At 39.3% G+C, this 27,343-nt stretch overlaps 2 protein-coding genes across 3 annotated transcripts in view; both read left to right on the forward strand.

Annotated features, from left to right (window-relative positions):
- The first annotated feature begins 967 nt into the window (after nucleotides 1-967).
- LOC149004353 (cysteine-rich receptor-like protein kinase 10) overlaps nucleotides 968-27,343 on the forward strand; it is a 49,474-nt gene continuing 23,098 nt past the window's right edge. Inside the window, exons 1-7 of one of the 2 annotated variants that reach the window (XM_089167977.1) lie at nucleotides 971-1,957; nucleotides 2,259-2,384; nucleotides 2,684-2,805; nucleotides 3,006-3,216; nucleotides 3,485-3,722; nucleotides 4,260-4,410; nucleotides 4,503-5,211. In XM_089167977.1, coding sequence (XP_089024103.1) covers nucleotides 1,117-1,957; nucleotides 2,259-2,384; nucleotides 2,684-2,805; nucleotides 3,006-3,216; nucleotides 3,485-3,722; nucleotides 4,260-4,410; nucleotides 4,503-4,850 — 2,037 coding nt within the window. In that variant the 5' untranslated portion in view covers nucleotides 971-1,116 and the 3' untranslated portion in view covers nucleotides 4,851-5,211. Of the gene's footprint in view, nucleotides 1,958-2,258; nucleotides 2,385-2,683; nucleotides 2,806-3,005; nucleotides 3,217-3,484; nucleotides 3,723-4,259; nucleotides 4,411-4,502; nucleotides 5,212-27,343 lie in introns of those variants that run through there. The other variant, XM_089167979.1, reaches the window with a different exon arrangement.
- LOC149004354 (cysteine-rich receptor-like protein kinase 10) lies at nucleotides 15,753-20,297 on the forward strand. Its single transcript, XM_089167980.1, has 7 exons — nucleotides 15,753-16,872; nucleotides 17,208-17,351; nucleotides 17,678-17,799; nucleotides 18,243-18,453; nucleotides 18,682-18,919; nucleotides 19,441-19,591; nucleotides 19,743-20,297. Exons 1-7 carry the CDS (start codon nucleotides 16,038-16,040, stop codon nucleotides 20,064-20,066), a joined length of 2,025 nt encoding a protein of 674 aa, XP_089024106.1. The 5' UTR covers nucleotides 15,753-16,037; the 3' UTR covers nucleotides 20,067-20,297.

The raw sequence follows: 27,343 nt of genomic DNA on the forward strand, positions 1-27,343 counted from the left end.
AGCTAGAAAGAGACATAGTACCCAAAAAGGGACCCCCGGTGAAGAGGGGGGTGTGTGTCAGATAAGAAGAAGCAAGGGAAAGAGCAAAACGTGTGAGTTGTGAGGGCCGAGGGCCGTGTTGAACGGGGGATAGAAGGAAGGCCAGCAAGGGGCGAATACGTGCAAGACACGGGCGGATCTGGGAGGACGGGAACCCAAGCACACGGGAGGGACGAGTTAAGGAAAGCGCACGGTCCTTACCGCGTTCTATCTTTTCGGATCTTCTCTTAATTCTTTGATTCCCCTATATTATATTATCGATTTTGGCTAACACATTAGCCTTGACACTACCAACACAAACACTGGCCCCGTCAGCGGAGCCCTACCGGAGGCCTAGTATAGTCCACAGAAGCCGGTATGACTCATGCTCAAGTCAAAGAGCACACAACTGTCCAATGCAAGAAACTGAGTATTTATGGTCTTAATTGTTGAATGCATTTTATAGAACTTTATTAAATCTCAAATGTTTGAAACACCACATGTGCATCTAACCAACATGAAAAAACAAAATCGATTTTCTCTAAGATAAATTGAACCATATTTTGAATGATTGTGATTTCACCAAATCTATGTCTGTATCTTATAATGGGTACCACAACACCACAACACCACCATGTAAAACTCACCGACACGATGCACATTTGGTTATCATAAATAAATAAAAAATAAAAATAAAAAAAAAAACAACCCACATGAATTTTTTTCTCAAGTAATTAAAAGTCAAAATAGGACTGTTCTAGTGGTAAAAGTGTAAAACCAATACATCTTGAAGTCTCAGTATTAATAAAAAATAAAAAAAAAAAAAAAACCTTTATACCAAAAAATTATAATACACGTGGATTCAGTTTTGCGGGTATTGTAATTGATTTTTTTCAAGATAGCATATGTTGACTGTTCAAACGGAAGAGTCAAAACTGAACTATCAGTAAGGCTTTCAGGTCAGTTGGGACCCTACCTGAGAGACTCGAGCATGTTTGGCGAAGACTTTGCTTCTTCTCCGCCATCATCTTCTTCTTCTTTCTAAGCCCCGAAATTCATAGAACGAATGGTCGAGGTGGGGAAGATTTTGGAGAAACGATGAAACCACTTGCAGAGATGAACCGAAGAGTCAGAGGTGTCTTGTTCTTCTCCCTCGTTGTTCTCTCTTGCTTGTTCAGCTTCACTACCTGCACCGACCCTACTTACCTCTACAACATTTGCCCCAACACAACTGTTAGCCCTAGCTACCAATCCAATCTAAACATCCTTCTATCTTCTCTCTCTTCCAACGCCACCTCCAAATCCAACAGCAACAACAACAACACTTATCACAACGCCACCGTCGGCCGGAGTCCTAACACGGTTTACGGTCTCTACTATTGCAGAGGCGACGTAACCCCCGATGTCTGCCGTGATTGTGTCAATTTCGCCGTTAAAGATATAATCACGCGCTGCCCTAACGGAACAGTTGCAGTGATTTGGTACGACGAGTGTACGTTGCGTTACTCCAACACCTCCATCTTCTCCAATGTCACCACTTCCTCTACCGTGATGATGTCGAATACACAGAGCATCACTGATCCAACTCGGTTTAACCAGCTCGTAACCAACACCACGGGCCAAGTTTCAACTAAAGCAGTCAGAAATTCTACTCGATTCGCCACTGAAGATGCTACTTTTACGCAAGTCCAGACTCTGTATACTCTGGCTCAGTGTAGCCCTGATTTATCAGGGAATCAGTGTTCGAGTTGCCTTGACTATGTCAAGAATTTGCTCCCCACTTGCTGTAGTAGCAAGCAAGGAGGAAGGGTTTTCAATCCGAGTTGTATTGTTAGGTTTGAGGTGTACCGTTTCTATGGACTCTCAGCTTCAGCACCGGCTCCCTCGCCAACTATTTCGTCTCTGCCATCTCCTCCGAATAACGGAACTTCCAGTCCTGGTGAGCTACTGAGTTTTAAATTCCGATTATATGATGAATTTGAACAACAAGGAACTTCTACTCTGTTTCTTACGGAATTTCCATCAGCCAATTTAAATTTGCTTGCGAAAACTATGTTCGAAGTTCACGTTGAAGGAATGATTTTTCTAATTCCAAGCTTGAGATTTACTTTATTTTAGCGTTAGCAGTACTGACGATCTTAAGATGCCATGATCTAGTATCAGATAGGAAGGAAAAATTGGAAATTTATCATGTCGAGTCACGTCTGGGAATATTAATTTTTGATCAATTCTTTATACAGGGAAGCGCTCGTCTAGAAAATTTGTCGCCATTTTTGTGCCAATCGCAGCAGCAGGACTGGTTCTTTTCTGTGCTTTCTGTTTGCTGATCCGGAAGAAAAAGAAGCAACCATCATCAAAGGACATTGGTAGGTTTTTATTTTTTGTTTTTTTTGTTATATATATACTCTAAAGCACTAGATTTGATCATTCAAAGTTGAGTCTTGGCTCATTGAATTTGATGACATGGAGAATTCAATCTTGGTGTTGGAGCCATAGATTTCTACAAGTAAGATCTGAAAGTGATCTTGCATCTTGTACCTCAGCTGGCTAAAGAAGCAGTGGTCCCTAGTCTTCTTGAATATATTAATCCTGTTGGGGTGTTGTTTACTCAGTCATCCTTGGCAAATATCAGTGTTTAACTTTTCTTCCCTTGTGGCTGTGCCAGACGGAAATGCAATTAAAAGTGCAGCGGCATTGCAATTTGAGTTAAGTACGGTCCATGCAGCCACAAACAACTTCTCCGAGGCCAATAAAATTGGTGAAGGAGGTTTTGGTTCTGTTTACGGGGTAAGATCGGAAGTTACAGACATGTAACAAATTCTTGTATTTTTCAAATTTCATCTTGCCAGAGGTAGAAGTTTTGACTGGAAATGCATCTGAAGTAATTGAAAGTAGTTTTTTCACTGGAAGAAAGTAGTTATTTACAGTAGTTTTCATTTGATTGCGAAGACATAGAAGCTTACCAATTGCTTGCATTGTGTCATCAGGGTAAACTTTCAAATGGACAAGAAATCGCTGTCAAAAGGCTTGCCAAAAACTCAGGGCAAGGTGGAGAAGAATTTAAGAATGAAGTTGTGTTAGTTGCAAAGCTGCAACACCGCAATCTTGTTAGGCTATTGGGATATTGTTTGGATGGAGAAGAAAAGATACTTATCTATGAGTTTGTACCCAACAAAAGCCTTGATCACTTCCTATTTGGTTCGTTTGACGCCCACATCTCTCCCCTTCTTTTTTTTGGCTGAATGTTCTTGCCGTGTCTTTTTTGTTTTAGGAGTTGTTTTCTCACATGTTATGTGGACTGTCATGAATTATGCATTCTAGTTTATGCAAATGGAAGTACAATGGGAAATGAAAACTTATGGCACTTCATCATCATTTGTCCATGCCCCAACCTGTTTGGATAAATGATCTGTCCATTTGGTGTAATCCTACATCCTGATTCTATCTTTTATTTGGATGACCACAGATCCTGAGAAATGCATGCTGCTTGATTGGCAAAGACGCTACAAGATCATAGAAGGGATTGCTCGAGGGCTTCTATATCTTCATGAAGATTCCCGCCTTCGAATTATTCACAGGGATCTCAAACCCAGCAATGTTTTGCTAGACAAGGAAATGAATCCCAAGATCTCAGACTTTGGGATGGCAAGAATATTTGGTGTGGACCAAAGTCAAGCGAATACAAACAGAATTGTTGGGACTTAGTAAGATTCAGAACCATATTTCTTCTCATATCATAGTTCTGATAAATATAAAAAAAGAAACATCTTGATGCATTTATCTTTGTCAAGTTCTTAAATAGTTGGTTTTTCTCTAGAATACGTGGGTTGGTTAGTATTTGTAGGCTCTTCCATGGTTGATGAGGAAAATCTACAACCTTTATTATCTTCTTTCATAAAAGCAGAGAGCTAAAGGGAATAGATATGGTATTAGGTTGGTTTGGTGAAAAAACCTGACCTGAATTAGCTGAAGAATAAAGATATGGTTTTTCTTGAAGATGGAATCTCATCTGGAAATGCTCAACATGAAAATGTATTCTTGATTAGGATTAGCCAACCTGAAATGGGTTTTGACAATATAGGTGAGTGAATTTTCTTTCCTTCCCACCCTTTGGAAGAGTAGACTTTCTGTTGGGTTTAAAGCTACTCATACCATCCACTAAAACTTAATCAACGAGAAATGTGATGGAGTCTGTATAGTTACCATTAGTTGTTAAATTTTCTAATAATAATTGCTCACAGTGGTTACATGGCCCCGGAGTATGCGATGCATGGGCAATTCTCTGTCAAGTCGGATGTATTCAGCTTTGGTGTATTAGTTCTAGAGATTGTAACTGGAAAGAAGAACAGCAGTTTCTATCAGTCTGACTTTGCTGAGGACCTTATAAGCTATGTAAGTCTTTTTCCTTATTACTATATTTTGCTACTATCTACTTTGCCTAATACCAGAGGTTGCTAATGACTTATGTGGATCAATTGTTGCAGGCATGGAAACATTGGAATGCAGGGACAACCTTTGATATGGTTGATCCAATCATTAGGGAAAACTGTTCAAAAACTGAAGTGATGAGATGCATTCAAATGGGTTTGTTGTGTGTTCAGGAAGATGTAGCTGACAGACCCACTATGGCGAATATAGTCCTTATGTTGAGCAGTGGATCAGTTACTCTTTCAGTACCCTCACAACCAGCATTTTTTGTGCGAAGCAGAATGGAATCAAGCAAGCTTGTAGAAGGGAAAAGTATGCAGGACACCGAATCAGATCAATATAAAAGCACGTCAATTCCAATGTCTTTCAATGAAGCATCAATCACGGAGTTAGAGCCCCGATAAATAGAGTGGATCATAGGTAATTCAAGAATAAGTATCTTCCAGTTATCGGCTGGTTGGGTTTGTGCAATAGTTAGTTATGCCTTGAATGGAAATAATCCATTAATGGCAGCAATTGATGGAGGGGCAAAATAGCGCTATAAATTTCTCCTTGATGAGCTTATTCAGGAAATAGTTTACTTGCAGTCAGCATATCTGCGAACCACCTATTTGACCGACCTTCTATGGGGTGTCCCTGCTGTTGTCATTATGCTAATGTTGTTGTACCATAATGTTTTGTATTTCATCACTTTTCACTTGCAATAGAATTTGTATAAATTACTACTACTCATTTATGCTTGCCTTACAATTGCCCAAATTTCTTTACTCCTATGATATGTGAAAATCCCTAAATTAAGCCTCGGACCCTCTCCCATGATTCCTGTCCTCTGCATCTTGTGTCTATTCTGCTTCTACTCTGATGTCCCTCGCCCCCACCCCCTGCATTGCCCCTTCTCCTGCAACCCTTGCTCTGTCCTGCCCTCTTATTCACTCCAAATATCTTTGCTGCCTTCACCATAAGGGTTTGATGACATGTCTAATTAGCTCTGTCAACAAGAATTCCATCCATTGAATTGTGTTAGAGTTGTCAAACTTACATTAAAAAAAAGCATAGTTTGAAAGGTATGCATTCCACTACTTGAACGTACGCTTCACATGTACTTCTGTTGACATATAATAGTTGACAGTTGTTTCTTATTATTTGCATGTGCGAGGGAATAAAATGAATCTTTGAAAGGCGGAAGTTTCTTCAATACTAGAGCATTCAATTATGTAGATTCCATGTTCTTGGAATTCTACTTAGATGAATCACCTTCCAGCTAGGTTCCTTCAGGTTTCGCTTTGCTAGTTTAATTTCTTTTCCCCTAATTTGCGTTTCTCTGATTGTCAACACTTCTTTAGACTGAAGTATACTTGTTAAATTCAAAATGAAACTCAGAAGGTTTTTGCCAAACAGAAAATTGGGAACACAGAAGATCAAATGAGGTGAGATTGGTGTAGCCGTGTAGGCACGATGGTTCGTCCAGTGATGATTGAGACTGCCAAAACCTTTAAACTGGGTCAAACATCCCCTGTACTAGACGCTTGTATAATGACTACCCGAAAACTAATGGAGAACTGAAGAAACAATGGAACCACGTGAAACTGGGCAACCAGCAGCTACATTGTTTTTCCTTTACTTCTGCTTTGCTCTGACTTTCCTGGTCGAATTCAGCAACTGCACAGACCCACTTAACTTCGATAACGATTGCTCTAAAACAACCTTTTACTCATCCAACAGTGTATACCAATTTGATCAGCTATTGATCAATGCAATGAGCGAGATAGCAACCATGGGCCAATTTGATGGACCTTGCTTCAATCCTGCGCATATAAGTGGAGTCATTTGCTCTTCCATCGGATGGCCTAGGATTTGATTGATCATGTAAATTTGCATCATGTTTTTTGTATTACTCGTATGGTTTACCAACTCGTTTGTAAGTTGTGTCAATTTGTTCCAATAAATACGAAGATATGATGTTTATTGTTTGTAAAACATTTGATCTTGGTGTTTAGTTTGTCAATGTTCACTTGGTGAAAATTGGTTTGTGTTTTGAGGGATTCTTAATCAAATGTTGGGTAAATTAAAGAGTTCAATTCTGGGAGCACCAGCATCAATTGGTTGTCCAAGATGAATATTTTAAATTACCATATGGTCGGACCTGGTGCCTGAGGAAAGATGGACTGGAGCACATTAATGGAACTCAACTCTTTTCATTCGTTCGTTCTATTATTTGTCCTGCCCAGATGCTTACTTGAATATGGTGGCCTTTTGCTCTACTTGTTTGTATCACTTCCGAAACTTGCTTGCTATTTTTGTTCATGGCACAGATCTGTCTTCTTCATACTAGAAGGCCACCAACCACATAGAGCCAGAGGCTGTTGCTTAGTGCATGTTTTTGGTCCCATCAAAATAATATCTCTTTTTTGTCCAAGAATGCAAAATTGACCAAAGGCAAGCAAAGGGAGTTGGGAGACCTTGGTATTCTGGAAGTTATACCCACTTGAGTGGGAAAAGTTTTATCCAGAGTTAATTTATGGATAAAGAATGGTTTTCTTTACTGTTCTCAACATTACCTGCAAATTGGACAGACTTGCCTTGGTTAACCAACTAGATTATTCAGTTGGTTGGCCCTTCTGGCCTTTTGTGAACAAAACACAGTTCAAGTTCTGGAGCTGGTGGTATGAATACTTGTGAACAAAACAGAGTTCAAGTTCTGGAGTTGGTGGTATGAATGCTTGTGAACAAAACAGAGTAGTTGTTCCATTTAGTTATTTTTACAGCCTTCATATGGTCTAAACATGATACCAGAACCAGGCCACGGCTTCTGGAAATGCTGGGTGTTGTAATTATATGGATGACTATATTAAGCTTTTAACTTTACATGGTATATGGAGTATAGGATTTTACAAGGATTTGAGTATTGGAAGTGAAATTAGTTAATGCCAAGAGAAAATTTCTTGAGAGAAATGTTGAGGTAAATAACTTTGATTTCAATTGCAATCTTGAAGAACATCAACAACTTTAGAGCATTGGTCATCGCTCAACCGTGTTGGGAAAGTAATGCAGAATTTGAGTCCCAGATCTCCTCTTTTTCCAAGTTTTGCATCAGGCATGCCTTGGCCTAAAATTGTTTTTATGTAACCAAGATGCACCATCTCATCAAGTGTCAACTGCATCTCGCCACCACCTAAGAGAGGAATAGAGAGGGTGCAACTAGTGAGGGCCTTTACTAATGGAAGCTCTATTGCCAAGACCAACTCATTTTCTTCTCTCTTGAATATTCGATGGGGTTTCTTTGCAATCAAGAAGATGACATCTGCAGATAGAAATCCTGGTTTTTCATCTCCTATTCCTTCAAATGTAATCTTTGTGCCTTTCTTCCATCCAGGTTTTACTTTTATTCTCAGCGTTTCCTCTTCTTGAACAATCATTTTGCAACAGTCAATGGCCGGCCATGAATGAATAGTTGGCAACTCATAAAAGATCAATGAAAATGTAACAAATTGGGGAACAAAATTTCTAACCAAAGAAAGCCATGGGATGAAAAGAGTACTCCAAAATTAACGAAGACGACATTGTTTAACTAGAACTGAAAACTCTTATGGAGTAGAACAGAATCAACAAACATGAAGTGGAAGTTTCAGCACCAACAACTTAATCAGAAAATTACTCAGTAGAATGAATGAGATTACCTATGTTCTTCTGTCCATGGGACTTCCTTCTTCCTTTCCTGATCAAGTTGAACTCTAGATGACCTTCTCCCACTAGGCCCATAGCCTTGATTGAACCCATCAAAGTCACTACTGTTCACCCGCTCTAAATGTGGAGTGGGAACGTTTTAGTTGGATTGATGAAGTCCACTATTTTGAAGACGTTATCTATAGAGTAGAAGACTCTTAGTTTAGTTTGAGTTCCATTCCCTTATCTTTCTTTTGAGAACATTTGTATTCTTTTAGACTTACGTGCTACATTTCCGTTGTAATTGTGGAGTGAGATTCCGCCTCACTCTACTCATTTTTTATGTTTATATCTGGTATCATTTTTCCGCACTCCGATTATACTGTTATTCATTTCCTTGTTTGGATCTTTTATTTATAATATTACACTTGATTTTATCCGTTCATGATTATGTTATTGCTTATGTGGGAGGATGATTTCCTCGATACTTGATCTTTGCGGCTGTGGATCACACACTCAGGTATGCTAGATAGGGTACCGGCTGGGTGGATGTGACAAGTAGCAACGGCACAAAGAGAGAGAGAGAGAGAGAGACAGAGAAACCACCACGAGAGCGAGAGAGAGAGAGCACATATACCACCACATGCACGCGCACTCACACACAAACACACAGAAGAGAGAGAGAGTGTGTGTGTGTGTGGGAAAGTGTATTCATCCATTAAAAATTAATAACACTTTGTTTAAAAAAAAAAAAATAAAATTAATAATATATCTTTAATCAAAATACTTTGTCATCCCATCCAACCAAACAAGTATTGGGGTGGGAAAATGTATTCACTTATGCCAACACAAGTATGGAATAGAAATAGTTACTTTTCCACACTATACTATCTTGTTCCCACCCCCACTAACATATAGGACCCATAAGCACAACTTTCTTGCGCCTTTTTTCCAACAAACAAATGCAACCTAAGGAAAAGGACAGAGATGTGAGTAAACTAAAAGCAAGAGGTGAAATGGAAAAGGGGAAAGATACCCCTCACGTGAGTGGTATCCTCATAGTGTGGTAAAATCCAGCACTAGAGGTAGCATCTAGAAGCATCAAACTGCTAATTTGATGAGTTGGGCTAAGAAACAGCAAGAAAAATTGAAAGATTTACCAAGAAATTAGTAAATTGAAGCCTTTCCTTGGATTTGAATTTTTCTTTAGTAAAGCCGGATTGAAGGAAGGGCTTTGGGTGGTTAGACATGAGAATCATTAAGGATTACTTTGTGCTTCTTTCTTTGTTTTGGCCTCAACTTGCAGATGAAGCAAAGAGGAAAGTGAGGGCGGTGCTTCGAAGCAATGGTTGGCGTTTTACAGCTAGGCCTGGGAAGAAGATGGGTGAAGGATAACCCACTTAAGGGTTGAGCATGGAACGACAATGAGTGTGAGTTTGAGGACATTATGGTCATATTACCACTATAAGGGAAAAATCAAGGTGCGACATTTTGGAAAAAATTGCTAGTTTGGACCTTGGTGAACCTGGCGAACCAATGAATTTCGCCGAGATTTCGGCCTAAAATGGCACAAAATTTGAGCCTTCATTTATAAAGCCCTACTTCTCAAACCCTAAACTTGATGACTAAAATTGCCCGAAATTATTGCTCTTTCTTGCAAGAAGAGAACCTGCTAACTCTCACTCAATCTTTGTCAACGAAGGTTGTCCTCTTCCTTGAGTCTTCTTCTTTGAACCTATGAAGGTCGTCTTAGTTTCAATCTTCCTCGATCAAAGTTGTGAGATATGAAATGGTTTTTTGCATCTTCATTTTGTCATTCTTCCTTGCTTCTCTTTGCTTTGGCTCCAAAAATACTCATCGACATGCTTTCCTCTATTGCTTCAATTCTCGTCTCTTCTCACTCCAGGGTTTCTACTTTTTAGGAGGGGTAGAGAGAACAAAGAGCTGAAAGAGGTCAAGATTTCGTCTGAAAAATGGCAGCGGGGGAGACCATGGCATCTACTTGGGCAGCATAGCTTCCTCCTCTTATGCCCTTTAGTTTCTACAATTTTCGTCACCACCAAGGCACCAACTCCTCCTAAATGAGATTTTCGAACAAAAGGGAGAGAAATCCAAGTATCCAACATCCAACTCAAATATCGAAAGCAAAAGAGAGAGATCCAAGGCAAGTTTTAAGAATTTTCGCCGATCATTCGTTGGTTCTCCAAGGGCAATTTTCAGCGACTTTTAGAAAATATCATTTTTGAATCCTTTTTTATTTCGCTCACCGAAATGGCCAGAATGGCAAATTTCGGCAATATATTTTACCATGGGCAAAATCATCATTTTAAATTTACCATGAGAAAACTAACATTGGATAACAAGTAATATTCGATATGGATGAAAATAGCATTGATATTGTCCACTAAGGGGGGGGAATGGGGTCTCAACCCCCAATTAAGACATATACTAGTAAGAAAAAAACTCTTTTAAAATTGACCAATTTGAGATCAACACTATATAACTCATGACCAATAAGGTGCATGTATACTTTTAGAGAACGACCCTTTTTAGTATCATCTCATAATGAAGTTAAATTTGTTGATTAGTCAAACATGTGTACCCCACCTTAGAGACCTTGGGGATAGACACATAGTAAATCAAGACTTTGCTTCTTCTTGGCCATCATCTTCTTCTTGAAAACCCACAATGCTAGTAGCGAATGAATTTTGGAGAAACAAAGGAAGCATTTATAGAGATGGACCTAGGATCCAAAGCCGTATTGTTCTTTCTCTTTCATCGCCATTTCTTTCTTCTTCAAGCTTTAGTAACTTTGTTCCTGATGCATACAAAAATTGATAACTCCATATCTGCAAAACAAGATTAGATGTGGACAGACTCAGAGGTCGGGAAGTCACCTCCAAAGGTTAAGTCAATAATGGATCACCACCAGAGCCTGGCTAGTTGGAGAGCTTAATTGAATAACAATAATGGAGGGAAATGATTCAGATACCTCTGATTTGTATGATACTTTAGTTTATTCAAGATTCACCTTTTACTCTCAATCGTTGGATTCATTTATAATCTTTCTTTGTAGCCGTCCGATCGTAAGGTATTTCCCCTTTCTATATAAGTCGGTTATAGTTTCCATCTATGGCACCATCGCATACCTTGAATTTAACGGGTGCACATCTCTTTCTATAACCGTTGGGTTCCTTCACTCTCACTTTACTCCTTGGTTCAAGTCTTGAACCAGTATCGATCGGGCTCACTGGTCTGATAGTGGTTAAACCCGGTTTGCTGTTATTTTATCTTTATCATGAGCCTCCTAAGCCAAGTGATCCGGATGAAATGACCAATTGTTTGGCTTGCTTTTTCTCGATCATGAACCCTTAGAATGATTGGTTGTAGTTCAAACGTCGTCCTGTTCTCCCATTGTAGCATTTATTGTTTCCATCTGCGCAACGGTACATTCATCGAGACACACTCGCTTTTCGTAACCTGTGCTACCCACGCAACGTGGCCCTAAGGAGCAGGTGCCATCATGACGGCCTCTTCTCTAACCGCCTTTATATTGCAACCGTTGATTCCTGTTTAATTTCATTCGTTGAATGTTGCTAGTTTGCTGCTCAAACCGTCATTCATACTCGACCGTTGATCAGAATTGGGAGAAAGAAGAAGCAAAGGAGTAACCTAAAGCTTAAGACACAACCCAACAAAGCCTATGATATGTCTTCAGCTATTCGGGAGAAGCATATTGGGACAAAGATCCCAATGCTTGAGAATTTCAGCAAAAAGAGTAGAGTGGAAAGGGAATCTCACCCCGCTTTTCAAAGTATCAACATAAATTGAAAACTCTTTGGGAGGGTTTGAGCCGATTCTCTCATTCAAGTTGGAACCCGAAGGAGATAGGAGAAAGGAAGAAAAAAGTTTGTGGAAATTTCATCCACTTCGGAGGCCGAATGTGGGAGACATAGAAGCTTGGGCCATTTGCAAGCCTCTTGGATGGTCGGGAACTCCCAGTAACTGCCTGATGGGAGGCCTTATGCTTTTAGGAAGAGGAGGGAGAAGTAATTCTACCCTCATATGCATTCCCTGGTTGTTCCCTAGGGGTTGAACGAATGGAGGACAACCAACGATCAGTGATCCTCTCATTCTTATCACCCGACGGCTTGAGTGAAGCTAGGGGTAGGTTGATTGGCAGAATCGTCCCCATCGATCATTTGATCAATGGAGTCTTCATCAAAAGTTCTACCACTACCCATTGAAGAAGGGAAGGGGTTTCTAAGGGTTTTTGGAGAAAAATGGAAGGCCAAAATCCAAAGTAAACTAATGCAGAAATTCCAAACCCGAAAAGAAAAGAAATGGTGGAACAGAGAAGAAACTTACTTGTTTTTCATTTTATCTTAAACGAGTTGAAGATTGGAGCTGGGAAATTGGAAATCGCAAGAACTTGCTGAAGTCTTCAAGCGCAAGCGATATTCACGAAATGGTAAAGTAAAAATTGAAGTTGAGAAATGAAGGAGTTTAAGTAGGCTAAAAGCAAAATTATGAATGAACAAGATTAATTATGATCAACGGTCGAGTATGAACAACGATTCAAGTAGCAACATTCAACGAACTAGATTAAACAAGAATCAACGGTTGCAGGATAAAGGCAGTTCGAGAGAGAGGCAGTATCCTCATGGCATTGGTAGTGTAGGTTATGAAACGCGAGTGCAGCTCAATGAACATAACGTTGCGCAGACAAGAGCAATAAATGCGGCGATCGGAGAACGGGAGGACGTTTGGACTACAACCTATCATTTTAAGGGTTCATGATCGAGAAAAAGCAAGCCAAGAAATCGGTCGTTTCATCTCGATCACTTGGCCTGGGGGGCTCATGATAAGGATAAAATAACAACAAACCAAGTTTAACTACTGTCGGACCAGTGAACCCGATCGATACTAGTACGAGAGCTAAACCAAGAAGTTACGTGAGAGTGAAGGAACCCGATGGTTATAGAAAGAGACATGCACCCTTTAAATTCGGGGTATGCGATAGTGCCATACATGGAAACTACAAGTCTACAACCGACTCATATAGAAAGGGGGAAAACCCTACAATTTGATGGCTACAAAAAAAGATTATGAACAAATCCAACAATCGAAAATAAAAGGTGAATCCTATATAAACTAAAGTATCACGCAAATCAGAGGTATCTAAATTGTTTCCCTCCATTATCATTATTCAATTAAGTTCTACAACTAGCCAGAGCTCTGTGATGATTCATTATTGACTTAACATTCGAAGGTGATTTCCCAACCTTTGAGTCAACCCACATCTAATCTTATTTTGTAGATAAGCATTAAGGAGTGATCAATTTTTGGACACATCAATTCTAGAAGCACCAATGAAACTACTAGCCACCAATCCAACCTAAACGTCCCCTCTCTCTCTCTCTCTCTCTCTCTCTCACTCTTCTCTTTTCTTCAAGTGCCACGTTGGGTTCTTGGTTTCCTACTGTGTGGCCAGTTATTAGGTTTGTGGGGCTAGCTAGCTCAATGGATCACCTTTCACCTATTGAGCCTAACATAGTGTGTTCTGTTGGATCAATATCAAGTCTATTTGATCCATTTTCTTGGAGATGTGTGACAAGTGTACCAGTATCACATCAAATGGTAGAAATCCATTTATAGGTCACATCAATCAAGTGACTAATGTGACCTGTAAATGAATTTTCACTATTTGATGTAATGTTGTGACACTTGTCACACATCTTGCAAGGAAATGGATGGTCCATTTCTGATAAGGAAATGGAGTTGATAAATTTTTCTATTCTATTCTTGGTTCTGTCATTCACCGTTAGATAACTTTTCTTATTGGTGCAATCCACCAGGAAGGGTTACCAGAAAAAAAAGAAAAAAAAATTCCTCCAGGAAAATATCAGATTGTAGATCAACTAAATTTCTTTGAGCCTTTGGTTAATCATAAGTATAAAAAAGAAACCTACAAAATCAAATAAATAAGAAACCTCAAGATACAAATCCCATACTTCGACTTTTACATTTAAAAATCACCGACTAGAGATCTTACCCTGTATGACTTGTGACACATAATCCATTGGGTATATCCTCTTTCAAACTTATCAAAAAGTAAATAATAACCACTAAAAGGTATTTGCACATTTGAGTAAATAATGTCTCCTCAATCTCCCATTTGTGGCTTCATCCTGAAATAAAGGGTCTCAATTCATGGTGACACGATCGTAACGCCTAATCCCCAAAATTAAATCTTCTAATCCCTCGGAGTAATTGAAGCCCCAGGTACTAGTTTCAAATTTTCATGATCAATAGAAGGTTCAACAGATCCATTGATTCTCTTCTGCTTTCAAAATGTTGCGGATTTAACTCGAATGCTCTTTATTTCTTTGGTAATATTAATATCCTTTGATACAAATAGGTGATGAAAAAGCATGAGGTGGTGAGGTCAGTTCTACCAGATCGAAGGGGGAAAAGCAGGAGAGTAGAGAGACTAGGTAAGAGATTTGAGAGTGGATAAGGGTTGAAAAATCTTGACCCTAGAATTAGAATATAACATCTGTCAATCATCAAATGCTCATTGGATGCAATTGGAGCTGGATAAGGGTTGAAAAATCTTGACTCCTTGGGTGGTGCTGGATATTTTTGATGATATTCAGGAGATCAAACAGAGATTTCACAGGGTTGTGTTCATCCATCATGTCCGTGAATCTAACATGTGTGCTGATTTTCTTGTTAGCTTTGCTACGGCTTCTTCGGAAACCGTCTTGGACCCTTGTAACCTCCCACGTGGCTTGTCCGAACTAGTTTTAGATGACACTTGTGGAAAGCGTTATCAGATGATGTAATCTCTCTTTTCTTTCCAGTTTCTAATTCAAAGTACCTTTTACCAAAAAAAAAAAAATCCAATATTTGCCTCTTTGTGGGTAGAGGATCTATGTTTTCTAGATCTCTGTACAAGGATAGATTTGTTAAGTATTCAAACTTAAGAGTCCTTTCTACCAAAACTAGTCTATCGGCAAAGAAACACGTGTAATCATGAGGAACCGTTCCCCACAACCTACTGTCTCAGGTCAGGTAGGACCATGGAAAGAAATTTCGATGAAAAGCATGGCGAGATTTTGCCGGTTTGCTACTCACCAAACTGAAAAATCCATTCGAAATGAGATTTACAAAAATTTGACCATATACCATTGAAATCACCGATACATTGCTAATTTTTTATTTTCTCGCAAAATATCGCTACATTTTTTTTATTTGTACTTTTTAATTTGAAAGCCCCAAATTAGTAAACTATTTTTTTAAACAAGACGAGAATTACATAGTATAATAAAAGAAAAAGACTATATTAAGCTATTTTAAATAAAAAAAAAACCGTTCTTCCTTAACAAACCTATGGATGACATCATAGATGACAACCGTTGGGAAACGGTATTTCAAGCATCCGTAACATACTATATTAATTTTTAATAAAAAAATTACTTTTCAACCATGATTTCCTTTTCTTTTGTCCGATTGTGTGTTAGACTGTTAGGTATGTTTTGCGTAATTAATGCTTTCATTTTCAAGTAGACAAATTTTCCTGGCAAGGGTTGACGAAGACTTTGCTTCTTTTCTGGCATCATCTTCATCGTAAGCCCTGAAATCCAGAGAGTTAACGGCCGAGGAAAAACGTTGAATAAATCAAGAATCTGCTTCTTCTCTGCCAAAATCTTCATCTTAAGACACGCCAAAATTCTGGCGGCGAAGATTTGGGAGAAACGGTGGAAGCACTTAGAGAGATGAACCCAGGAGCCAAAGCCGTGTTGTTCTTCCCCTTCGTTGCCCTTTCTTGCTTCTTCAAGCTTTAGTAAGCGTGTTCCGACCTAACTCTGAGATTAAAGAATTCATAGCGGGAGAGGTTGGAGGTAGTAGAGAATTTGGAGACGATGGAAGCATTTACCAACAGTACTATCTCAAAAGCCACAGTCGTTTTCCTCTGTTTCTTGTTCAGCTGCTTCGGCCACAGCTTCGCTGATCCTAACTACCTCTACAATATTTGCTCCAATACAACTCTATTCGCATCCAACAGTAGCTACGAGTCCAACCTCAACACCCTCCTCTCTGTGCTTTCTAACAAGGCAGCTTCCAACAACAGCTATGGTAATTCCATTAAAGGAGAGAGTCCCAATTACGTTTATGGCCAATACTATTGCAGAGGCGACGTCACTAGTGATGTCTGCCATGGTTGCGTTAACTACGCAGCTAAAGATATCGTCCAACTCTGCCCGAACCGGGAAGTGGCAATCATTTGGTACGATGAGTGTACGTTGCGCTACTCCAACCAGCCCTTCTTCTTCAGTTACAACGAATCCTTTACAGTGTTCATGTATAATACCCAGAACATCTCCAACCCAACTTTGTTTTATGAGCTCTTGAATAATACATTGATCGAGATCAGAACTGAAGTTGCTTCCAATTCTGATCACTTCGCCACTAAAGAAGCTCGTTTTACCCAATACCAAAATCTGTATTGTTTGGGACAGTGCAGCCCTGATATAACACGGGACGATTGCAGCAGTTGCCTATCTCGCGCAATTTCTTCTGTCCTTGAGCTCTTAAGTAGCGCAAAAGGTGGGAGGCTTTTCAATGGGAATTGTGTTGTCAGGTTTGAAATTTACCTTTTCTACAGAATCTCAGGCTCAGATTCAGCACCGACTCCTTCGCCTATTCTTGTTTCGCCACCGCCGCCTCCTTCTCCGACAAACAGAAGTACCAATCCTCGTGAGTTATTTAACATATCATATAAAGAAAATCAGCTTGCATTTTTTTTTTTTCCCCTTTTTTTAAATGATGATTGAGCGTAAGTTAGCCACCTCTGAAATAGGGGATCACCCTATTTCCCAAATATATAGTTCTGTAGATATAAGCTCATCTAATCTAACGGGACCTCAAAACACTCCCTCCAGAAGAGAGGTGTACCCATCTTCCTACCATTAATCTTATTTGATCATGTTCAAAATCTTTTTCTTTTGGTTAAAATTCTTTTTCAAGTGTAAATTTTAGCCTGAAACTTTTATGTGGAAGTTATTTTTATGATATTTCTTTTTGTTATGCAGAACAAGGAAGCTCGTCTAGACGACACATTGTTCCCATTGTTGTGCCAGTTACCACTGCAGGCGTGATACTTTTCTCTGTTCTCTTGTATTGTTTGCTAGTTCAGAAGAAAAAAAAGAACCCATCAAAGGAGAGGCTGGAAAATGGTATACAAGCTAGGATTTTATTTGTGCTGTTTTCCCCCACCTCTAGACCCTTAAATAATTCTAGTCGCTGGACCTGGAAACAAGCTTAATTTTCTTGATTATCCAAAGTTCAGTATCTTGACTCCTTAAACTTGATTGCATGGTCAATTCAGTCTTGAAGTTGGAGGTAGAGATAGCCTAGATTTAAGATTTTGACGCAATCTTGCATATTTATATCACCTACTTTGACGTAGCAGAAGAAGGCAGCAGTTCTTAATAATCTTCCACATTTTCTTGAAAGATCAAGTTTTTTATTTTATCTTCCACTAATGATGGCTTCTGCGCAGATGAGAACGCAATTATAACTCCAGAGTCGTTGCAATTTGATTTTAATACAGTTGTTGCAGCCACTGAAAACTTTGCCACGGTTAATAAGATCGGTGAAGGGGGTTTTGGCGACGTTTACAAGGTGAGGATTAAGAACTAGTGAGGAAGTTACAATTATATACTAATCAAACTACAATTAATTCTTGTATATTTCAAATTTCTTCGAGCCATTAAATAGAAATTTGGGTCACTGGGGTCAACTTAATTGGGAGTAATTGAAGTAGGCTTCATTGCCATAGTGATACAATTAATCTTGAATCAAATTGTCTGTCCGATAATCTTTTCTTATTTATCTAACCATTAGCCACTGTTTAGGATTGCCCCTTTCTGTCACAAGGCTAGTATCACCAAAGGATATTGACACTTATACTGAATATTCTTTATAAACACAATGATTTTAACTGGATTAACACTTGAAGGGAAAAAGTTGCAGCTAATTAGATCTCTCACTCTCTAGACTTCAAAACCTGAACTCACCAAATGTACTAGCTATATACGTTTGCTAATCATTTATTATGGAACCAGGGTAAACTTCCTAATGGAAAAGAAGTTGCTGTCAAGAGGCTCTCGAAACTTTCTGGGCAAGGTGCAAAAGAGTTCAAGAATGAGGTTGTGTTAGTGGCAAAGCTTCAACACCGCAATCTAGTTAGGCTATTAGGATTTTGCTTGGAGAGAGAAGAGAAGATCTTGATATATGAGTTTGTTCCCAACAGAAGCCTAGATTACTTCCTATTTGGTTTGCCCCACACTCATACAACTCTTTTTTCCTTGCTAATCAATTTTTCTCATTTTATTTCCATGAGTTATACATTGCCATTCTATGTAAATGAAGTACTAAAATTTGAAATTCATGATACTTCACCTCTTTGGTATACATGTCCACACACCAGCTTCCCATGATGAACTATCCATTAACTTAATCATTTCCTAAATTGTTTTCCATGTTTTATGTGGATGATTATAGATCCTAAGAAACGGATGCAGTTAGATTGGCAGAGACGTTACAAGATCATAGAAGGGACTGCTCGGGGGCTTCTTTATCTTCATCAAGATTCCCGCCTTCAAATTATTCATAGGGATCTCAAAGCGAGTAATATCTTGCTAGATGAGGAAATGAATCCAAAGATCTCAGACTTCGGGATGGCAAGAATTTTTGGCGCCGGCCAAACTGAAGCTAGTACAAATCGAATAGTCGGGACTTAGTAAGCTTCATTCTTATTGCTTCATGCATTCACATTTGCATGGAATGTTGGCTAATATTATAGGTTCTGCTGGCCTAGCTTGATGAGGAAAAGTATTTCTTTTACAGCTTCTTTTACCTTGTTTAACAAAAGTATAGATGAAATAGATATAGTAATAGACTTGTTTGTTGGATCATATTAACTGACTTGATTTTTTTGAAGAGGGTTGCTAGCTGAAATATCTTTTATAGCAAGTCTTGTTTCACACCTGACTTGCAAGCTGTTATACATAATTGAAAATAACTTGTATGATTTTTCATCATGAAGATGGTTCAGCCCACCTGAAATTGCTTAACATGAAAATGTAATTTTTCTTAGGCATCAAATAGAGGTAGCTTAAGGAAGAAGAGTTGTGGTTTTGCCTTGAAGCTAGACTAGCGACTAACAAAAATTAATCTAGCAGGGAGACATGATTAATATTACCTAATAGATTTGATCTCCAAGTAACTTTAGTTGTTTATATCCTTATAAATTGGTTGCAGTGGTTACATGTCTCCAGAGTATGCAATGCACGGACAATTCTCAGTGAAATCAGACGTTTTCAGCTTTGGTGTATCAGTTTTGGAGATTATAAGTGGAAAGAAGAACAGTAGTTTCTATCAAACAGAGTATGCAGAGGACCTTATAAGCTATGTAAGCATGGAGTTTTGCTCTACTTTTTCCTTCCTTATAATATATTTGCTACTTATGCTACTACTAAAAAAATACTTGTTCCTTAAGTTTCCTATACGATAGCCGATAAGCAATTCTGCTGACCCAAATGACTTGTATATGTATCTTGTAGGCATGGAGACATTGGAAAGCAGAAACAGCATTGGAGTTGGTTGATCCAATCTTGAGAGGAAATTATTCAACAAGTGAAGTGATGAGATGCATTCATATTGGCTTATTGTGTGTTCAAGAAAATGTAGATGATAGGCCCACTATGGTGAATGTAGTCCTTATGTTGAGTAGCTACTTAATAACTCCTCCATCACCTTCACAACCTGCATTTTTTATGCGAAACAGAATAGAACCAGACAAGTTTATTGTAAGACAAAATATGGAGGATGCCGGATCAAGTCAATCAATAAATAAAATGTCAATCACCAGGTTAGAGCCTCGATAAGAAAATGTAAAGTCTAAGTTACCCTAATTTAATGCAAGCAGGAGAATTTGAATAATGGATGCTTAAATCTTGATTTGACTTTTCAGATTTCCTTAAGTTAGCCAATGAACAATTGACGAAAATGTCATGTCAATATCAGTGTCTATTTCTCTTGTTTAGTACATGTCAATCCAATTTAACTTTCACAGATGGAGAAAATGTTTCTTAAAATATGACTGATAATTTAATCCATAAAAGTCTAATTTTATAATGAGAGGAGTATCCAAATAATTGATTTCTCTCTCTCTCTCAAGGTGGCAGCGGTGACTGCAACAATAAGGGATTTGCCCTCCCAAATCATGTTTAAAATAAAGGGTCATTCTAGTTGATCAAACAGATACACTTCAATGAAGGGTGAAAAGTGAAAATTGCCCTTTTGGATTGTTGATTTGGTTGAGAGTAAAATATGGTTTCTTCGGTTCATTCGTCTTTTTCAAATTAATTTCTTTATTGTCATCTCTCGAAGAGAGTGTATTGATATTGTCCTATTTTTCAAAGCATGATTGGCACTTCTTTTTTCTCTTTTTCTTCTCCTTCTTCTTTCTTTTCTTCTTTTCTTCTTTTCTTCTTCTTCTTCTTTTTATTTTTTTTTATTTTTTTTATTTTTGTGTGGAATTGGTAGCTTTATTTAAAGGGGTGGGGACTATTATATATATCATAAGGAGCATTCAACCCATGGCCCCTTCACAAGAGGCGCATGTCATTACCAACTGAGCAATCCTTTAATAGTATATTAATTTTCATGGAAGATTCTTTTTTGGAATGTAAGAGATATAAAGAAGAAGGCAACAAGCAATGCCCTTAGTCTGGTGAGCTTTGAGTGTATTGGGGCCGGCCACTTCTTCTTTATTTATATCCATGGACAAAGTGATGATTGTAGCCGGACCTTCCTCGAGAGCAAGGGCTTCTATGAAGGTTATGGGTAAGCAGTTCCTCAACCGTCGAAAACCTTTGAGGTTACATATGTTGGATCTGGTGATGAACATGTTGCACCCAAAGATAACTGAAGCAAAATGGTTATGCACTTTTAGTTCTTGCAACTGCACTTGGTTGACAATTGGAAAGTAGGTTAGGTTTTATTGTTTGGTAAGGGCAAAGGATGTCTTCGGTTATTACAAAGCCATATGTCTTTGGTGAAGTTGTTGTTGATAAATCTTTTGCAATCAGGGAAGTGCTGCAACTTCGTCTTCAATTGGGATTCAATTCTATGTTTGTCTTCTCTGATATCAACAAGTGATTTCTAATTTACAGCAATATGGTGCTTCAGTTTGTATCATTGCTCAACTGATTTTGGATGATGTAGTGAATTTATGTTCTCAGCTTATCACTTGTAATTTTTCTTTTTTTTTTTTCCAAAGAAGAATAAAAGCTTTGTTGACTTCCTGGACTGGAAAGTCCTATTTGTATCATGTCTGACAGTTTGGCATGTCTCTGCCCCTTGGCCCACGATTTTGGTATAACTCGGCCTTGTGTTTCGCACTACTTTCTTCATATTATATTTTTTGTACAAAAAAATAATAATAAAAATCAGCAATATGTTTGGAAGAAATTCATCAAATTATTTTTTCTTATTTTCTTTTTGGAACTGAGATTTGTTCGGTCTAGCTTACGTGTATATCTTCGGAGGAAAGCTTTTAACATATAATTTAAATATAAATCGGGGTTTTGCCAACTGAGCCAACTCCTCAACTATCCAAAGTACCTAAAACATACATCTCGATATCCTATAGCCATTGGATATGCACTAGAAAGATTGGTGTGCTATGGTGGGATTTCTTTTAGTGGCTTGCTATCTTATTGAAAAAACTTTTGATGTTATTTTATTTCTCTTAAATGGTATAACTAGTATTCACCAAAAAAATTATATAAGTATGTTATTTCCAAAAGTATTTACAATTTTAGAAAAGCTTAAAAAATCAAATAAATAAGATAAAAAATAAAACATGAAGTGACAAACAAATAATCCATACTTTTTATTTAGGAAAATTATTGTAGCCCCATATATTGTAGCATAATTACTAATGCCCACTGCCGTTAAGTTCCATTATTTCAGTGATGATATGGCATATTTGATTTTTCTCAAAAATTTCCCTGAAATTGTATATTACTTATTACACTTTAAATTAAATTACACTACTACCCTTAGTAATTAGGGGAAAATTAACCCTAAAGCTAAGGTGCTAAATCATTTTTTTCTCTTATCAAAATAAAATAAATGTTATAAACTTACCTTCCTCTCTTACCCGTCCAAAAAGAAAAAGAAAATCCTTTATTCCTCTTCTTCTCGACGACCCCGAAACCAACTCGTTCCTCTCCCTAGACGAAGCTCAAAATAGAGATTCAAATACAAGGCAATACAAGAATGTTGCTAGGAGTAGGGAGGCTTTTTCGGGCAGTTGCTCTGACAAGAGAAGGTGATGATGAATGGGTTATTTAGGCACCCGTTAGGAAGATGACCAATGCAAGGGTTGTTGGGGGAGGATCGAATTTTTCAATGAACAGTCTTTCGGATCCAATTAGTGTGGGAAAATTTAGGCGTATTGTCATCTCTCAATCTGCTTACGAGGAAGAACGTAATCTTTACAATTTTTCGTAATTGATATATTTTTGTTTTGCGTCAATAGATATGGCATGAAAAGAAGTTCATCAAATGTGGAAGCTTACATCCCCTTTGTTTTTGCATTCTTCAAGATAGATTTATGTCATTTTTCAGTTTAGGAATTAGAATAACATGACAGCATTTGGCGACAGAGCCCCTTTAAGTTGGACTCGCAATTATGATGGTTTGTTATTCCCAGGTTGACACTAAGAGGGGGGGTGAATCAATGTCTTCAAAAATTCACCACAATGTGGCTGGGTCTACCAGACAGTGTACCACCACTCTCAACTTGTGTAAGATGCATGGTAACAATACTTGTTTCTCTTTTTCTCCAACTCCTTTTTTTCTCTTTTCAATCTTTTCAATTTTCTCTCTTTAAAAAGCCAACAACCATGTTCCCTTCTTTCTCCTGCTTCTCTTTCTTCTCTTTCACTTTCTTTCTTGTTCAACAAAGCAAAGACTTCTTATTCCCAAGCTCAGATCTCCATAGCAACCAACGCTTCTGGTTCGACCCCACGCTATTCCCAAGCTCCTCAAAACGTCCTCCTTTTTGCTCTCCTTTTATAGATTAATTTAACTCGAGTTTGAATCAAACTCGAGTTCCTATCGACTTAAACAATGAGTGTTTTAACGTACAAATCGGACTAACTTCGAGATCTCCAATGAACAATCCCACCGTTGGATTTGAAGATCAAGAAGTCTTGAAGCTCTCCTCCAAAAATCAGCCAATCGGACACTGGATGACCATCCGATGAAGAGGTTGATCAAACTGGACTCGAGTTTGAGTCAAACTCGAGTTCCTATCGACTTAAACAAGGAGTGTTTGACGTACCAATCGGACTAACTTAGAGATCTCCAATGAACAATCCCACCGTTGGATTTGAAGATCAAGAAGTCGTGAAGCTCTCCTCCAAAAATCGGCTCAATCAGACACTGGATGACCATTCGATGAAGAGGTTGATCAAAACTGGACAGAGACCCTCAAAAACGGGATTCTTGAGTTTTCTTTATTTGAATTGGATTCTTTCTCTCGGAACCTTTTTGTGTGTTGCTGTACCATATCAAAACCCACTTAAGTTGCCAACAATGACAACCCCTTCATTTTAGGCTGTTGTGGGGAGCTAGAGTCCCGAGTCCCCATCTCGGGAGAGAAAGGCACCCCCGTGGGCGGGTGCATCTCATCCTTGAAGAAGGTCCCGAGGGCCTCATTCGGGAGAGATACCTCCCTCTTGGGCAGGCTCGTTTCTTCGTTGGAGAAGTGCCACACTTGGGAAAAATATCCAACTCTAGCATTTCTCAGAAGACTCTCTTGACTAAGTCAAGAAGAGTTAGTTACGCATAAACACTCAGCATATCTATTCCGAGAATTGGGGAGGTGAGTCAGCATAACGGCGTTATCAGGTGCGACAAAGAAGGAGCCGTTATTCCACTACTCCACTCACTCCTCAACTATCGATCCGGAATCTAAGGAATCGCCGCCTCCAGGTAACTTCTATATAAACCTACCTCCAACATGGAGAAAGGTAACGAGAACTTTCATCTGAGTACTTACTCATTACGTTCTTGAGAACTCTCTCTCAAGAACCATTATTGTTATCTAGGCTGATTTGAGCGCGGAGGCGGTCCCCGGCCAAAACTAGGCCGGACCGTTCTTGCTTTCTTTGTGTGTGCGGGCATCTCGGTTATTCCAACTTGGTTGGAGAACTCTTAAGGTGGTCATCTCAATATCCGGCTCTCGAAGAAGTTCTATACGCAACAATTTGGCGCCGTCTGTGGGAATCGTCACAAAAAGTCATGACGAGACGTACCACACCTCAGGTGGCAAGCTCTCAAATTCTCACTCGAGCGAGAGAAAGGGAGACGAAACGGACGTGTTGAAGAACAAACTCTCCCTTCTCTAGATCGACAAATTCCTATTCCGAGAGGAAGGTCAAGAAGGAGTTCCGGAGAATCCCCCGTTAACTATTCCAACTCCATTTGGAGAAGGCGGTTCGAGTCAACCTCCAATTCCAGCGACCGTAGCCGATTTGCAGAATATGCAAAGAGAAGTCCAACAACAAATGTTGGAACTCCAAGGAGTTGTTCGAGGCTTAGTCCATCGGATCGGGGTACCATCCGGACCCCGGAAACTCCCAAGAGGGACGAAGGCGTGAAGCCGTCCGTCGGACTCGGGATAGGCAACGTCCGGTGAATGAAGAAAGGAGAAATCCCGAATACCAAGAAGGCCAGCCGAACGAGTTGGAGAAAGATCTCAAGGAGTGCATATTGAAGAGCCACGTCCCCGAGAGGATCGGTCGAGGAAGAAAAACAGAAAAAAAAGAAGGAGTTAGCAAGAAGGAGAAAGTCAGAAGAGGCACAGACAAAAGAGGGAGCAAATGGATCTTCTCATGGACAACAAGAGGAGAAAAGGGAGAAGATAGAAAAAGAGTGGGATAGGAACCCAAGAAGGGAAGACAAGAACACCGGGAAGAACCGGAAATAAGTATTAAACGGAGGGAGGAGAAGAGAGAAGGAAGCACCAGGATAAAAGGAGCCAAGATCCAAAAAGGAAAGAAAAGGAGGAGAGTAAGAAGAGGAAGCGAGAAAAAAAGAGGGGACTACCCAAGACGATAAAGTGGCATGAGGTAGAAGAGTGGAGAAGGGGAAAGAATGGAGGGAAAAAAGAGGAGGATGCCAAGAAAGGAGGACATGGAGCACAAGAAGAAAAGAAGAGAGGAAAGAGGAAAAGAAAAGAAAAATGGAGAAAGAGGTAGAACAAAGGCAGAGATGACAAAAAGGAGTTTGGAAAGAAAGAGAATGGAGAAAAAAAAGAGGAAAAAGAGAGAAAGAAGAAGGAGAAAGAGAGAAGATAGGAAAGAAAAGAGGAGAAGAAAGGAGGGAAAAAAAGGAAGAAAAGGAGGGCAGAAAAGAAAGAAGGAAAGATAGGAAGAGAAACAAAGCAAAAAAAGGAGAGGGAAAGAAAGAGAAAAGAGTTTCCAAAGTGAAACAGGAAGAATCCAAAGAAGAGCAAGGAGGGTTGGATGATGAGAAGAAAAGAAGAAAGAAGGATAAAAAGAGAAGATCTCAAGGGGAAGAGATGCATAGTTATCAAAGTAAATGGAAACAGAAGTCAGAGTCGAGACAGGACGACACTATCTTATGAAGCATAAGAAATGAAGTTTGAGGACGAGATGAGACCCAGGGACCACAAGGGTGGGGGGAACAAGGACATCAATTGGATCTAAGGAGGACCCGGGATGGGAGAAACAGGTGGGGGACCTTCAGCACAAGACCGGAGGCAACAACGCCTTAGGGGGGTGGTCCCAAACATAGAAGTTGAAGTCCAACACAGGGGAGTGGGAGTGGACAGGACTAGAAATGTTAGTGAATTATCTTAAGAAAGTCAAAAAAGGAGAGATGGGAAAAAGAGTATTGAAATGGAGAGGGATGAAGAAGCTAGAGAGGAAAGTGAAAAGCGAGGAACAACCATGGATCTTAGAGAGGGACTAGACGGTGAACAACACGAATTCAAGGAAGAACCAGAGTTTCTCCAAAACAATCTAGATGTATTCGATGGGGCGAAGACATGCCGGAATAGATCGAAGAATTGCGAACATAGCTTATGGATAAGGGACGATGCAATTCCAATGATCCAAAAAGAAGGAAGGAGAAAAGGATCGGAGAAGTGGAGAAACTAGAGAAGGGTTTATAAAACCCATAGAATGCCAACGGTTGGAAGTAGTCATGGTGAAGAAAGCCAACGGAAATGGAGAATGTGACAGATTAACGGACTTGAATAAAGAGCAAAGGATGATCCACCCGGACGACCGATCGACGACAGAGGACATGAAGTATTGAGCTTCAGGACGATTCGGGATATAATCAAATATGATGAATCCAAGGAGAGAAGGAAGGAGAGGATCGAGAAAGTTACTTTATAAAGTAAGCCACGGGTTGAAGAAGCGGGGCACTTATCGGAGAATGGTAAACAAAGTCTTCAAAGACCAAATAGGAAGAAATATGGAAGTATATGTGGATGATATGCTCATAAAGAGTATCGTCGAAGAAGTCATCTGGAAGATCTTGAAGAAGTTTTGATACTGAGAAAACAGATGAGGCTAAAGGAGAAATGTGCGGAGTTTCTGGAAAATTCCTTGGGTTTATGGTATCCGAAGAGGAATTGAGGAAAGGAGAAAACAAAGCCGCGAGATGGAGGCAAGGAGGTGAGAAAATGCAACGAAAGAGAGAGAAAGATTTATCCACGATCGGTGAGAAAGTTGCTCTCAAAGCTCTAAAGAGCTGGGAAGGCAAAGGAAAGGAGATGAAGGAGCGTTGAGAAATTGAAGGAGAAGCTGGACTCCACCTCTCTAGCGACCTCAACGGAGAACAATTATTCACTTACTTAGCCATCCAGGCGAAGCGCGGTCTTAGTAAAAGAAGAAGGTACACAAAGCCCTATCTATTTCATAAGTCATGTTTTAATAGATGCGAGACAGATATCCGGATGTGGATAAACAAGCCTTAGCACTTGTAACGCATCGGAAACGACCGTACTTCAAGCTCATCCAATTGTAGTCTTGACCAACTCGTTGAAGAAGATACTACGAAACGACTTAGCCGGAAGAATGGTCACATGGGCTATTGAGTTGAGGAGTATCAA

This window comes from Hakea prostrata, chromosome 9 (genome assembly GCF_041222555.1).
Source record: "Hakea prostrata isolate BN-2017 chromosome 9, UWA_Hpros_2, whole genome shotgun sequence".
In the NCBI taxonomy this organism is placed as follows: Eukaryota; Viridiplantae; Streptophyta; class Magnoliopsida; order Proteales; family Proteaceae; genus Hakea; species Hakea prostrata.

What these genes read in the sequence shown, in the direction of transcription:
- LOC149004354 (XM_089167980.1), top strand. Translation starts at nt 16,038, where the DNA reads ATGGAAGCATTTACCAACAGTACTATCTCAAAAGCCACAGTCGTTTTC. An exon ending in GTTTTGGCGACGTTTACAAG is followed by an intron (nt 17,800 to 18,242) that starts GTGAGGATTAAG and finishes TTATGGAACCAG; the next exon opens with GGTAAACTTCCTAATGGAAA. An exon ending in CCTAGATTACTTCCTATTTG is followed by an intron (nt 18,454 to 18,681) that starts GTTTGCCCCACA and finishes GGATGATTATAG; the next exon opens with ATCCTAAGAAACGGATGCAG.